General features: G+C 42.2%; 1 protein-coding gene across 3 annotated transcripts in view; it reads left to right on the forward strand.

Moving 5' to 3' along the window:
- The window catches only part of CDH18 (cadherin 18), a 293,809-nt gene that overhangs the window by 174,379 nt on the left and 104,921 nt on the right, over positions 1-14,509 (forward strand). For all 3 annotated transcript variants that reach the window (XM_077933349.1, XM_077933351.1, XM_077933350.1), the window contains one exon: positions 13,421-13,540. In XM_077933349.1, coding sequence (XP_077789475.1) covers positions 13,421-13,540 — 120 coding nt within the window. The remainder of the gene's footprint in view (positions 1-13,420; positions 13,541-14,509) is intronic.

A 14,509-nucleotide genomic window follows, 5' to 3' on the forward strand; every position in this document is an offset into this window, starting at 1 on the left:
ATCTGTGTGCCATTCAGGACTTCTGAAAATCTCTGCTTCCAAAGAAATCCATTATTAAAAGCTGTAGGGGGAAAGAATGCTAGTTTTGCGGGGGATGTGTGTTATATTAAAGACCCATCCTTCTCTATTAATAAGTTCCTCACTTTTAATTTCACTCATGATTCCCTTCTGCCTTTTCAGCCCGTCATTATCTGCTTAGTAAGGAGATTGTTAAAGAGCACATCAATGTCATTCTCAAAATCAAGAGCCTTTTCGTCCAACCACTTCTTTCCCTTCTTATCAGCAGGAGGTGCGAGCCACTTGTTCTTTTCCTTTTTCGGACTCCAAAAGCACCACTTTTTGAAGTTTCCTTCCTTTTCAGAAAGAATATATGGATCAGAAAGTTGGATGCAATCCTTTCAGGGATACTTTGCCGGATTTACGCAGCCTTGATAAATCGGTCAAAAGTTAACGTTAAAAACGTTGTCTGGCTTATGTCTAATGAGATTAAGAACTTGACTTCATTCATTCCTAACCTGCTCAATCCCTATGGATCCTGGCAGGTTGCATCTAAATCTACAGGCTGGGAATTCAGAGGAGAGTGTGCCCATTCTTGGACAATAGGGTATAAAAATATAAGAAGTATCTTATTAGATCAGATTGAATGTAAATCTAGTCTGGTTGCCTACCTGCTCCTTTACCATAGGTCAGTGGTAGATCTCATTGTTTGCATGAAAGAGGTCCTAGATTCAGTCCATGCTAATAATAATAATAATAATAATAATAATAATAATAATAATGCATAAATGCATAAATAATTTTATTAATTGTACCCCACCCATCTGACTTGGTTGGATACAATTTGTGCCTGACAGTTTGGAGAGCCATTGCCAATCAGTATAGTATAGTATAGTATAGTATAGTATAGTATAGTATAGTATAGTATAGTATAGTATAGGTGGGGCTTGCTGTCAGTGCCATTCAGAGAATGGGCTACTTTGTCAATTTACAATAGCATAGTTGGCACAATTAAAACAGCAAAGTAAAGGCTTTCATTCCAGTGTTTAAAAATATAGCACCCTCTCAGTAGTGTTTTAAAGTGTGAACCGTTAAAATGCTCCCCAAATCCCCATTAATCCAAATGGAAAAGAATCGCACTCAAATACATACTGCTTCTCCTGATGGCAATTCTAATTTGCATTTCTTCTTCTTCTTCAGTTTAATGTTAAAATATTCACTGTTGCACATAGCAAAAATGCTTTGTGGTAAATATTAAAGCGTGTGTTTTCTTAGTGGATTGTTGAAAGCCTTGACAGGAGTTTTGGCACAATCCATCAAGTTTCTGGGTATTGTATTCATTTAAACTTTCTTGAGGCAGCCCTGCAAGCACCGTTAAAAGTATAGGAGTTTATTTTGCATTCAGTGGGTTTACACTTATTATCAGGACTGTTTGTAGGTATTCTGTGATACTGCATGGTTCCCTAAAATCAACTACCTCAACTTTTATTTTATTTTTTAAAAACAGCAATTTTCTAGTGCTTAATAGTTATGCCAAGTATGTTTGCATGTATATGGGAAATGCCTCCAATGAATGAGATGTCCAGTGGAGGTGTTATTTCAATGCCCTGCATAATAGCTCTTTGCCTCGCCCATGTAATTTTGCAAAAGTAGAATAGAAAATGCCAAGTGACTGCATACAATTGCAGAATGTACTGAGCTGGAAGCCATACAAATTTACTAAAATTGCCTAAAGTACATTATATTTTTCAGATGTAGAGTTTTTAGATGGTCTGGGTACAGACCTTTTAACAGCCCTACCTTTTGTTAATCACCATTAAAAATGTCATGTTGTAAGCCAAGACTTCTGCTCTTGCAGTGGAAGCAGGCAGAGCTGAGAAGGATCGGGCAGAAGAGCCTGTTGAAGACAAATTCTTATTTGGAGCCAGTGTGGTGTAGTGGTTAAGAGCAATAGACTCATAATCTGGGGAACCAGGTTCACGTCTCCGCTCCTCCACATGTAGCTGCTGGGTGACCTTGGGCCAGTCACACTTCTTTGAAGTCTCTCAGCCCCACTCACCTCACAGAGTGTTTGTTGTGGGGGAGGAAGGGAAAGGAGATTGTTAGCCGCTTTGAAACTCCCTAGGGTAGTGATAAAGCGGGATATCAAATCCAAACTCTTCTTATTCTTCTTGGAATAAGAAGTTTAGGACTAGACGTCCCAAAGCTGAGATCTCATTCACTCTGAATAAAGATGGAGGACCTCCTTCCTGGTTTGGGGCAGGGTGGATATGCCCTAAGAGGTGATTCATATCCCCCAGAGGCCTCTGGTGCTGTCTGTGAGTCATGTAAAGCAAGCCGAGCAGCTGTCAAGCTATGGGTCTTGACAGTCTCATTGAACCTGCAAGCAAGAGCTTATGCCACAGCATCAGTTAATGTGGCATCTAGTCCAAGTCCACAAATGATGAAGTCACACACAAGTCCCCCCCCCCATTGTTATTCTGGTGATCTAATCAGTATCATCACACACACTGCAGAATCCTGGACAATGCACTAACACTCATGGGATCCCACTCAAGGTTTGATCCTGCTTAGTAGCAACCCAATGGACCAAGGAGTAAAACTTACACACATTGAGCAAAAACCACAGACTCCTGAATGTAACTGCAACAAATTACTTGGTTTATTGAAATACAAAGCTTGATGGAAATGAAAAACTGAAAAGATACAAAATGGGATTGTGAATGATGAAGAATCTACACTGAAAATGGAAAATAGAGAATTGAATAGATCAGAATTAATACAAAGTCAGGTATAATATGTTTAAATGATTAGTAATTGGCTTGAGAGCCACCCAGAGTGGCTGGGGAAACCCAGCCAGATGGGTGGGGTAGTAATAATAATAATAATAATAATAATAATAATAATAATAATAGGATTTGCATGTGGCTAAACAAATGTCGAGCATTGACAAATCAGTCACATAATTCCTATCTCCCTCCAGCCCATCTAGTTGTGAAATGAGTTCCTAGCAAAATAGAGCAATAAAAATTCACAGTTACGAAACGTAGAGCAGCAGACTAGATCCTGTAGTACTCCTTAATATATGCAAAATGAGCAAAACGAGGCAGATAGCAGTAGGAAAGGAAAAGCCCAACCACCTACCTAGGAAGAAGAACTACCCATTTCTATAAATCAGCAACGGGGGGTTGGACATTTCCATTAATTCCCCCCATCAATTTTCTTATTATATTGGTGGACCCACATAAACACAGACTGTGAATTACAATAATCCGCCCATGAGGGGAGAAAATGAATGATGTGGACCTTGTTGTAGACATGGTTTTACACACAGGGACGGTTGACACACTTCCAGCCTCAGTTTGCCAAAACATTTCATGCTCTCACTTTGTTTAGATCACATGGCTGCTTCTCTACAATCCTAACCAGATTTCCAACGTCTTCTCAGTGAGCTTCTATGAAAAGCACTCAGGTTCAAGCAACTTCCACAGGAAAAACACAAACATGGCATAGTGTCTATTTTGATCCATCACAGCAACTCTGTTATGTGCTTAAAACATACCATAGCTTCTTGGTGTGATGTAGGCCTAGCAGCATCCAGATTAAAATTAATACAGTGGTACCCCGCAAGACGAACACCTTGCAAGACGGAAAACCCGCTAGACGAAAGGGTTTTCCATTTTGGAGGCGCTTTGCAAAACGAATTTCCCTATGGGCTTGCTTCGCAAGACGAAAGCCCATAGGGAAATCTCCGGGGACCTCTTTTAAATGCTAGCGGTGGGGAGCAAAGCCTTTCCCCCCCCCCCTCCGGCCTTCAGAAGAGGTCCAGGAAGGCTGGCGGGGGCCGAAAGGCTTTGCTCCCCACCGCCAGCATTTTAAAAGCAGTCCGGGATAGCAGGGAAGCGCTTCCCGCTATCCCGGACGGCTTTTGAAGGCAGGAGAGGTCCGCGAAGCCTGGGCGCGCTGATCTCAGCGCGCGCAGGCTTCGGCATGCCGGCAACTCTCCGCAAGCAGCGGCAGCGCTGCCGCTGCTTGCAGAGAGGTCTGCGAAGCCTTGGCCGGACAGCTTTTGAAGGCAGGCGGGGGGGGGGAGCAAAGACTTTCGCCCCCGCCAGCCTTCAGAAGAGGTCCTGGACCTCTTCTGAAGGAGGGCGGGGGGCAAATGTCTTTGTCCCCCCTGCCTGCCTTCCCAGGAGAGCGGAGAAACGCAGGGCGTTTCTCCGCTCTCCCGGGAGGGCTTTTAAAGCCAGGACCTCTTCTGAAGGCTGGCGGGGGGCAAAAGTTTTTGTTCCCCCTGCCTGCCTTCCCAGGGGCTTTTAAATCGCCCCAAACAGTGGAGAAGTCCTCCGCTGTCCCGGGGCGATTTTAAAATGCCGCCCGCCAGCATTTTAAGATCGCCCCGGACAGCGGAGAAGCCCTCCGCTGTCCCAGGGTTTTTTTAAAATGCTGGGGGTGGGAAGAAAAGCCCTTGTCCCCCCCCCCAGCCTTCAGAAGAGGTCGGGGGACAGACTGTCCCCGGACCTGGTCTGAAGTCGGTTTCCCTAGGAACGCATTAATTGATTTTCAATGCATTCCTATGGGAAACCGTGCATCGCAAGACGAAAAACTCGCAAGAAGAAAAAACTTGCGGAACGAATTAATTTCATCTTGCGAGGCACCACTGTATTTCAAAACAAACTCTCAACAACTTGCCAGTACACTGTTGTGCTTTGGGCTGTAGTAGGAGCTAGCAACTAGAGGTCCCAGACCAAATTCAGCCTCATAGAGGAATGGGCTTTGTGACAACCAATAAACAAAGAAGCTTGCAGATGAACGATGTGTGTAACAATTGGACTTGGCGGCAGGACAGTTGGCGGAATGGGAATTAGTCCAGTTCTTCCCAATTCCTTCTTAAAGTGGTCCTGATGGAATTGGTCGCTGAAGAAGACCACCAGAAACTACAAAAAAAAAAAAAAACCCACTTCTGGCCTGGTGCTGCCTCCATGTACATCTCTTTAAAATCATTTGCATTAGAGCTGTGAAAGTTTATTTCTGAAGTGTGAGTGTCCTCCTATTTGTTAGCTTGTTTATATACTGCAATGGTTTAAAGACTACCAGATTTAAATTAAGATTTTTATTGATTTGTGCTTAATGCTGTTCTATTTTTTTTTTACAGCATTTGTTTTAATATATCTGTCTTCCTCATCATTGCGCTATTTTGTGATGATGTGAAAGTTTAAGCCTAAAATTGAATTGATTGTGCTTAAACCAGTTCATAGGGGGAAATGATTTAAACGCAATAGAACAATTACAATAATGCATAATAAAACTCTAACACAATGCAATTTAGCATTGGCCATTCAACAACGGACAATTCACTTAAAATGTATCAAAAGTTTTAAATGAGCATAAAACATACCAATAGGTCAATTATCAATATCCAATATTAATATCATCAGCAGTATGCTCACTTGAAGCAATCCAATTCATATTAAGAGACCTAATAATATGATAGCTCACGCACATCGGGCTGGCAGCAAAAGGTTAAAATTAACAAAATTACCTTAATTAGAAGCCTCCATTAGGTGTACTATCACAGTCCCTTAGAAGTGCTCCTCAAGTTTCCTTTGGTGTTCACCTTAGATCCCTTGCAACTGATCATATGAACAGTGTTCTATTTCTCTTCTAAAATTTGGAAGTTTGACTCTTAAAATGTGGAAGTTTGATAGGGTTTTTTGGGGAGGAGGGTGTCAGATGGGTGCCTTCTGCGGCTGGGTAGAAGTGCTTGATGTCTGATTTCACACATTTCATACAGCTTGAATCTGAATTTTTTTTCTGTGCAGCTTTGTATCTGAAACTTGTTTTCTGTGTGGTTGAAGTGAGGTATGTATGCACAGATGAAAGAGGCATATTTTCTCCCTGAAAATCTGCTAATATAATTCATAGATAATGGATTCAAAAATGGAAATGTGGCTATTGGGCTGTAATAAGAAAACATTATGGTTTAAAATAATCTGCAGTCTCTTTAATATTTTGCTTTTTAGTTAGTTAAAGGGACTATAGGCATAAGATCCACAAACTATATACTTATTTATTTTTATTATATTCCCCCTCCATTACACACACATTCAAAACTAAAAGGAACAGAGTAGCCCCCCCCAAAAAAAAATAATAATAATGAAGGGGGAATCTGTAGATTTCTGGAATGCAAACTCATGACTTTTATGCAATTATCTCGCAACTTGATTCCATGCACTATTTATTGTTTTGTTGACAATATTCACTGCCTGCATAAAACAAAATTAAAGTTGTATCGTGTTGACGACTCCTTTAAACCAAAAGAGAGGGAAAGAGGGAGAGAGGCAGAGAAAAAAACAGCCTTATGTGGGTAGTCAGATGTTTGGAGATTTCATATAGCTCTGTCTCTCTCCCCCCCCTTTTATTTCTTTTTTCACTCCTTAGAGTGTTAAAGGAGTGTTGCCTGTTCAACGTTGATCCATTTGAGAATTTAACAGTGCACCAAAAGGATGGCAAGTCATGCATACAAATTTGCATTCTCAGCAGACATTTGCCTTTTTTTATTTTATTAAACTGCCTCATTAAACATTAAAGATTCGTCTGCAGAGACGCAGATTGAAGTCTTTCCTTTTCAGCTTCTCATTGGCATATAACTTACAAAATTCCAATGCTAAAGCAGTGGTGAGAAAGAACTAGCATAAAGCTATGGGTGTTTTCAACATCAGCATAATCTGAAATAAATAGGTAGGAATGGACAAACCAATCTATTTCTGCTCCACATCACATTTCATATATTCACCCTTAATTATGTTCTGTCCTATTTCTGAATTAATCTGCAGTTAAAAAGAGAAATGGGCACACCACTTTGCATTTAAATATGCATGTGGACATATATACTTTCTCAAAATATACATTGGAACATTGTTGTTGTTGTTTAGTTGTTTAGTCATGTCCGACTCTTCGTGACCCCACCGACCAGAGCACGCCAGGCACTTCTGTCTTCCACTGCCTCCCACAGTTTGGTCAAACTCATGCTGGTAGCTTCGAGAACACTATCCAACCATCTCGTCCTCTGTCGTCTCCTTCTCCTTGTGCCCTCCATCTTTCCCAACATCAGGGTCTTTTCCAGGGAGTCTTCTCTTCTCATGAGTAGCCCAAGTATTGGAGCCTCAGCTTCACGATCTGTCCTTCCAGTGAGCACTCAGGGCTGATTTCCTTAAGAAGGGAGAGGTTTGATCTTCTCGCAGTCCATAGGACTCTCAAGAGTCTCCTCCAGCACCATAATTCAAAAGCATCAATTCTTCGGCGATCAGCCTTCTTTATGGTCCAGCTTTCACTTCCATACATTGCTACTGGGAAAACCATAGATGTCTCTACTTGGGGAACTGCAAAGCTGGTGGGTGACAAAAGTCCAACATGCACATTAGTCTAGGAGGTACAGATCAGGTCAGTTATTTTTGGAATTTGTGAAAATTGCATTACTGAAGCAACCCTAGAAATTGACTAGGGCAGGAGGAAAACATGGGACTGATTTTAAATTTGTTTCATGGAATACTGTTCTTTTTTGCTGAGAGCACAGTATCAAGGCTTCCACCATGCTGGGTGCCTAACAGTGCCCTAAGCTACTACACAACTATCGCTGGCCTCCACACTTCCAATTGAGGCATGAAGAGGACCAGACCCTGTGTGCTGTATCTAGTCCTTCCTAGAATAAGAGAGACAATAAGCACTATGGGGAATGTTGTATGTACCATTTTCCACCTCTTGAAAGGAGACTGGCAACTGTGAAGCTACTTAGATGTGGCACAAGATAGAAGGAGAGACTAGGACAGACTTTCTCCTCCATGTCCATTATTATTGAATACTGCTTTACCCTCCCATATACAGAGCTTCCACACCATGTATTTTGCTAACAGAGTGAATTATTGCCAGGTCTTATGTTTTAAGCCCCAGATCAACCTTGAAATACATTGGTACATGCTCCCCACTCCACCAGGTGAACATTTGCAGGGCAACTCCTGCACAAGTTTGGTTTCATCTGAAGGAGATCACTGGAGATTAAATGTGCTCATGTAATAAATTGAGCATAGCTGGAGAAAGATAGCATAGCACTCCTGAAAGGAGCATATCCACTGTCTCAGTAGAGCTCAGAGAGAGATGCCAGAAAGTGCTTTTCTGAGTGCAAAACTAGCTTTCTTTCTTTCTTTCTTTCTTTCTTTCTTTCTTTCTTTCTTTCTTTCTTTCTTTCTTTCTTGGTTGCTGCTCCAAAATCATCATCACCATCACCATCATCATCATCATCATCAAACCTTTATTGGCATCACTTACAAACATTCAGAATAAATAAGCCAGTGCAATGTCATCGCCATTTCAACAGTACAGTCATTTACCAAAGGGAAGAAGAGGCGAGCAATCTATTTCATCTCTGTGGGTCTCCAGCAAGGGCAGGATCCTGTAGCATACTTCGGCGACAAAAAAATCAAATAGAGGAACTTAGCTACTGTCTTGGTGAGCTCCTGGTCTCTCCCCTGTAATAAGAAGTGTATAACCTCCATCTCCAGAGGAGCTTCAAGATGCTCCAAAATGCTCCTGATCTTCTTGTTCACACAGAGTGTATTCAACCATCCTCTTGCCTCCTTGAGGTCTCTCAAGCCATTATGCACTATTTATTTGTAATTTTATTAACAATATATGTGGCCGGCAACACTGCCACTGATTGTGGATCTTAAGCGCCCATTCTGGGCCCATTAACCACTTTCTGTACAAACTGAGACTCTTACACAGGAATAATACCACCATGCCAATATCAGTTAGTAGTAAAGAGCAGTGTAGAAGATTTGTTGTTGTTGTTGTTGTTGTTTAGTCGTTTAGTCGTGTCTGACTCTTCGTGACCCCATGGACCAGAGCACGCCAGGCACTCCTGTCTTCCATTGCCTCCTGCAATTTGGTCAAACTCATGTTCGTAGCTTCGAGAACACTGCCCAAACATCTTGTCCTCTGTCATCCCCTTCTCCTTGTGCCCTCAATCGTTCCCAACATCAGGGTCTTTTCCAGGGAGTCTTCTCATACTCATTTTAATCCCAGTCAATCCACACATACCTTGCCATGGACAAAGTTTGCTTGCATTTCACGTTTAGCTCCAAAACAGTCATGAGCCCTCTGATGGAGCCTTCAGCCTCTGGCCTCTCTTTTCTAAAAATTAAGTATGGAGTTCATATTACCCGATCTTCAGTTTCTAAAAAGCACATAGGGGATTCATTTGGAGTGTTAATTGTACACTGAATAATTTAAGCCTCTGTGCATACAGGGAGAAAAGAACTGATATTAAAAGATGTACCACAAGGCTACCAAATATTAGAGATGTGTGAAATCTTTCAGAGGATTTCAGGGGAAACTTTCCAGATGCATTTGGGCAGTTGTGTTCAGTCCCTACAATCCCTGCCATGCGGCTCAAAATTCTTCTTCCTTAGAAGGGCTAAGAAACTGCCCAGTGACAATATGTTCAGGAAAGCAGAGAAGCTGATGTTCAGCAAGGGAGCACAGCAGGATCAGGTGTCGATTCCACACTTACTTCAACCTACTGCTCCCAAGTAAAAGGTGCTTAGAACTGTAACTATTTTACAAGAGGGATGAGGAGTTTATGTTGTTGTCTTGTTGGGCTGTAAAACCATACCTTTGTTTTCGAACAGCTTAGTTCTCGAATGTTTTGGCTCCTGAACACCGCAAACTCGGAAGTGACTGCTCTGGTTTGCAGACTATTTTTGGAAGCCAAACGTCCGACGGGGCTTTCACGGCTTCTGATTGGCTGCAGGAGCTTCCTGCAGCCAATCAGAAGCCACGCTTTGGTTTCTGAACGTTTTGGAAGTCGAACAGACTTCTGGAATGGTTTCCCTTCGACTTCCAAGGTACGATTGTATATGTAAAAAAGGTGAACCATACTGGGGTAAAGGCATCCTCTTTTGTTTGTCCTTGTGTTAGTTTCTTCTTTTTTATATAATTTTTTATTGTTAAAATAATTCAACATTAATACACATACAAACATACATTTCATACAACATACCTACATACATACAACATACCTACAACATACCTACACTGAATCCCACAGAAAATTCCCATCACCATCCACCCCCCCTCACCCTTTGTGTTAGACTTCCAATCTACTCAATTGCAATTTCTTTCTACTTCTATTACTTTCTTTCACACACCTTTAACCTAATTTCATATTTCTTTTTCTATTAGACATTGTTATCCATCTTATTTAGTATTCCAATATTTGAAACGAAACTTGTTTATTCTAATAGGAGTTCTGATTTTTTGATATAGTTTTGCAAGTATCTTTTAAACACCTTCCAGTCCCTGTCTGGTACTGTACCAACAAAGATAGAGTGGCTTGCCAAATTATTGGAGTACTACAATGTATCCAAAACAATGGGAGAAATTGGAAGGATCTCAAAAGAGAAGGCAGACAGGTCCTTGTGTTAGTTTCAATTTGTTGGTTAGGTTTTCTAGGAGGGCTGTTTCCCATACTCTGGTCCACGTTTACTCCTGACAGGTCTCTCCAGTGTCTAGTTAAGATGCTCCTAGCTACTGAGAATAGGTGGCTTATGAGTTCTTTGTAGTGTGAGTGTGTGTTGTTGTCTTGGAATATATTCAATAGGGCCAGTTCTACATATACACTAAGCAAAAGAATGAAAAATTACTACCCCCTTCTTTCTCCCCACCCCTCTCTCCCCCACAACCTCGCAATGTCTATGACACCAGTGTCTCACACTGAATGTAACTATGAACTGAAAACAGAGACGTTGTATGTAGCCTTGTTAATTATGAAAATTCTTTAATAAACACACACACAACAACAAGGATGAGGAACCTGTGGGCTTTCAGATTTTGGACTACAACTCACATATTCCTGATGGTTGCCCATGCAAGCTGACAGTGGTGTGAGTTCAACAACTTCTGGAGGGCCACAGATTCCTTATTCCTGCTTTGCAATGTAATGACCAATCTTGACTACATATTAAAATATTGGATTTCTCTTATCAGCACTCACTTGCTTCCTTTGCGACATTTAAAAATAGCTTCGCCATGTGAACCAGGCCAGGTCAACTGCAAAGCAGGTAAAACTTTTGTTACCATCTTCCTGCTTTGCTTTGTTATATTTCTCCCCTGAAGGGAGAGGAGAAAAGCTGGACGATCCCTGAAGGACACTGGACTCAACCGTCACTGATTTGCAACTGTTGGCCTTGACACCAGACTTATCGGTGGGGTGGGGAGATTAAAGGGGGAAAATGGTTGGTTCAATGTGAATGATTTTTGGATCAGAGGGAGGTTGAGGTTTTGTTTATTTTTTAACTAGTGGGTCAGAGTATTGCTTTGTTTATTATTTGAGTCTTTTAATGGATGTTAAGTTATATGAAATATTAATGTATTATATGATTTCCCCAACTTTCCCTCCCCCCCATGGTAATATGTCTTCTTCTTTGGCAATCACTCGTAGCCGAGTAAGATTGTCTTCCATAAACACGCTTTTAACAATGAGTCCGTAAGTGACTGTGGAGGCCAATTCTGGATCCACACATCCTTCCACAGTGGGGACATTGGTTTCCGGGCGGGAGCTGAAAACGGTGTGGATTTGCCTAGCGTGCCTTCCTCCTAGCACGTTTCTCCCTTGTGTCCTGAGTTTGAGTGTCTTCAAAGCCCATGACACCTTTGGTAAAGGCTGTTCGCAGGCCAGTGTTTCCCTGTTGTCAGTGTTTATACTACATTTTCTCTGTCTCTCTTTGTCTCTGTGTGTGTGATACACACACAGAGATAGATACACACACACACACACACACACACACACACACACACACACTTTTTATAGGGGTATGCAGGGGGTTTGTGAATCTAATGGGAGAAGAAACTAAATTATTATTTTTTTAGTTTCTTCTCTAGCATGGTGAATCGTCAGTTCCATTGCTACCCCCAATGGCAGCCTCATTTCCTGTCACAGTGTTTCCTGAGTCTCAGATGGAAGCGAACGTTTAATGTGTGAAGTAGGAGTTGGAATCTAACACGGTGATTGGTCAGTTTGATTGTTACCACCTACGATGGTGGCTTCATTTCATTTCCCGGTGATTTTCTTGAGTCAAAATGAGAGTACCCCTAAACATTTTAGGAAAAAAAGGACTGCATGTGTGTGTGTGTGTGTGTGTGTGTGAGAGAGAGAGAGAGAGAGAGAGAGAGAGAGAGAGAGAGAGAGAGAGAGAACACAGAGAGAGACATACATACAGTATATATATATATGCTGTAAGTTGCTTGGAGACTTTCGGGTAACAAGTGACTAATAAGTCTGATAAATACAATGTAATTACCTCTCCAGACAATGAGATGTTTCTAATCTGTCCTAAATACACTTTCTCTGAAGTAGCTTCTCTTGATTTTGATGGAATTAACTTTCAGTTAAACACTCTAAAGATTACAGCCTCAGTTTAATTTCCAGTTTATGAGTCAGGTGTCATTTGTATGTGAAAAGCGCCCTTTCTTCGAGTAACTACAGGGAGTTAACTGTGGGCGGCAGGATGTATGCAAGTTTTTTAGCTTGTCTAGGTAACTTTTCTAGAGTTTCTGTTTGGAAACAATTGTGTGTGTTTCAGTATTAATGCATATATCTTACAATAAGCACAACCCACCCATATCAGCTGGGATCCTTCTAGTCATGGTACAAAGTTACAGCCCATAACATGAATACCAAGTTCCAAGGGACATCACTTTCAAAGCCCTACAGAGCATAGATGCCAATGAGAAGCCTATGCCTGGTTTGTGATATCAATCTTCTGCAGAAATCCACTAAGTTGAGCTCCTGAGCACTTTATTATCAAGAAAGCCAGTAGTCTAACAAAAGAGAGTTATTAGGCAGGATCTGATTGTCTTTAGGGATGCGGGTGGCACTGTGGTCTAAAACACTGAGCCTAGGGCTTGCCAATCAGAAGGTTGGCGGTTCGAATCCCTGTGACGGGGTGAGCTCCTGTTGCTTGGTCCCAGCTCCTGCCAACCTAGCAGTTCGAAAGCACATCAAAGTGCAAGTAGATAAATAGGTACCACTCTGGAGGGAAGGTAAACGGTGTTTCCATGCGCTGCTCTGGTTTCGCCAGAAGTGGTTAGTCATGCTGGCCACATGACCTGGAAAAACTGTCTGCGGACAAACATCAGCTCCCTCGGCCTGTAAAACGAGATGAGCGCCGCAACCCCAGCACCATTTGCAACTGGACTTAACTGTCAGGGGTCCTTTACCTTTAGTTATCTTGAGGAAAATGTTAGAAAGGGCACTGCTAAAAAGCAGATATTGCATATTCATTGGAATGTTGATCTATGTCAGATATTGCATATTCATTGGAATGTTGATCTAAAAAGCTAAATCATGTTTTCTTGGATATCATAGGTACCTCAGTCCTTCAGGTGACAGCTACAGATGCTGATGACCCCACCTATGGAAACAGTGCTCGGGTCGTGTACAGTATTCTTCAGGGACAGCCATATTTCTCTGTTGACCCTAAAACAGGTTAGTACACCCGTTCCACTGTGAGTGACATATCTACAGGCATATTTTAGGAGGTTCTCTCCTCCCCATATTTAGTTAAAAGGCATAAACAATATGTGCTGTTACGTTACTATCACTATTTATACAAATATAAATATACCCTGCCTGTCTAAAAAAACTACAGAAAGGTGGCTTACACAAAATGGATACAATACAAAAAAGATTTAAGACTTCAGCTTAAAAACAATCTAAGAAGAAAAATCGAAAGCAGTTAAAAAGAAAGTCATCGAACAAATGCCACGGAAAGTCTCAATGCACAACATGAGCACAATAGCACTCTAGGGCCGTTGCAGTTACTGTAACTTACTGTTATTTGTTAGTGTGGCTATTGCTTTAAGTAGTTTTTTCATGGTCATTAATGGTGCTACTGTTTTAAGAAAATGTCTAGGGGCTTACTCTGGTTCCTATCCCTTCATTAATAAACAGAGGCAATTCTCCTTCCCACATTTTCCTCAGATGACCCATAGGCAAGGGCGGAGGAAGGGGGGTGCGGTGGCTGCGGTCCTCCCTGGGTGTCACCACAGGGGGGGTGACAAAATGCCAGGTGGCATTCACTGCGGGTCATGCAGCGTGCCAGAGCCACCACGTCTCTCCTGCGATAGACACGGTGGCTTGGGTGTGTACAGGCTCCACGCTGCCCAAACGGTCTGGCTGCTGCCTAGCCCCCCCCCCCAGCTGTAGGGCGGCTGAATGGGGGGAGGAAGGCAGACTCCAGACGCCCCACAGTGTGCCCTGCCCCATATGGGCAGCCCGCCCAGCCCCTGGACGCACCACCCCAGGCGCTCAAGCAGCTTCCTCTGCCGCTGCCCACAGCTTTGTTTAGAAAACCTCTTCCCTCTTTTTGAGGTTCACTTTCCCTCAGACAGCTTCCAGGCTTTTCTGATGTCTTCACCAGACGTGTTCAATCTGGCCAGGAACTCATTGTTTCCT

The sequence above is a fragment of the Podarcis muralis genome, chromosome 8 (assembly GCF_964188315.1).
Source record: "Podarcis muralis chromosome 8, rPodMur119.hap1.1, whole genome shotgun sequence".
Lineage (NCBI taxonomy): Eukaryota > Metazoa > Chordata > Lepidosauria > Squamata > Lacertidae > Podarcis > Podarcis muralis.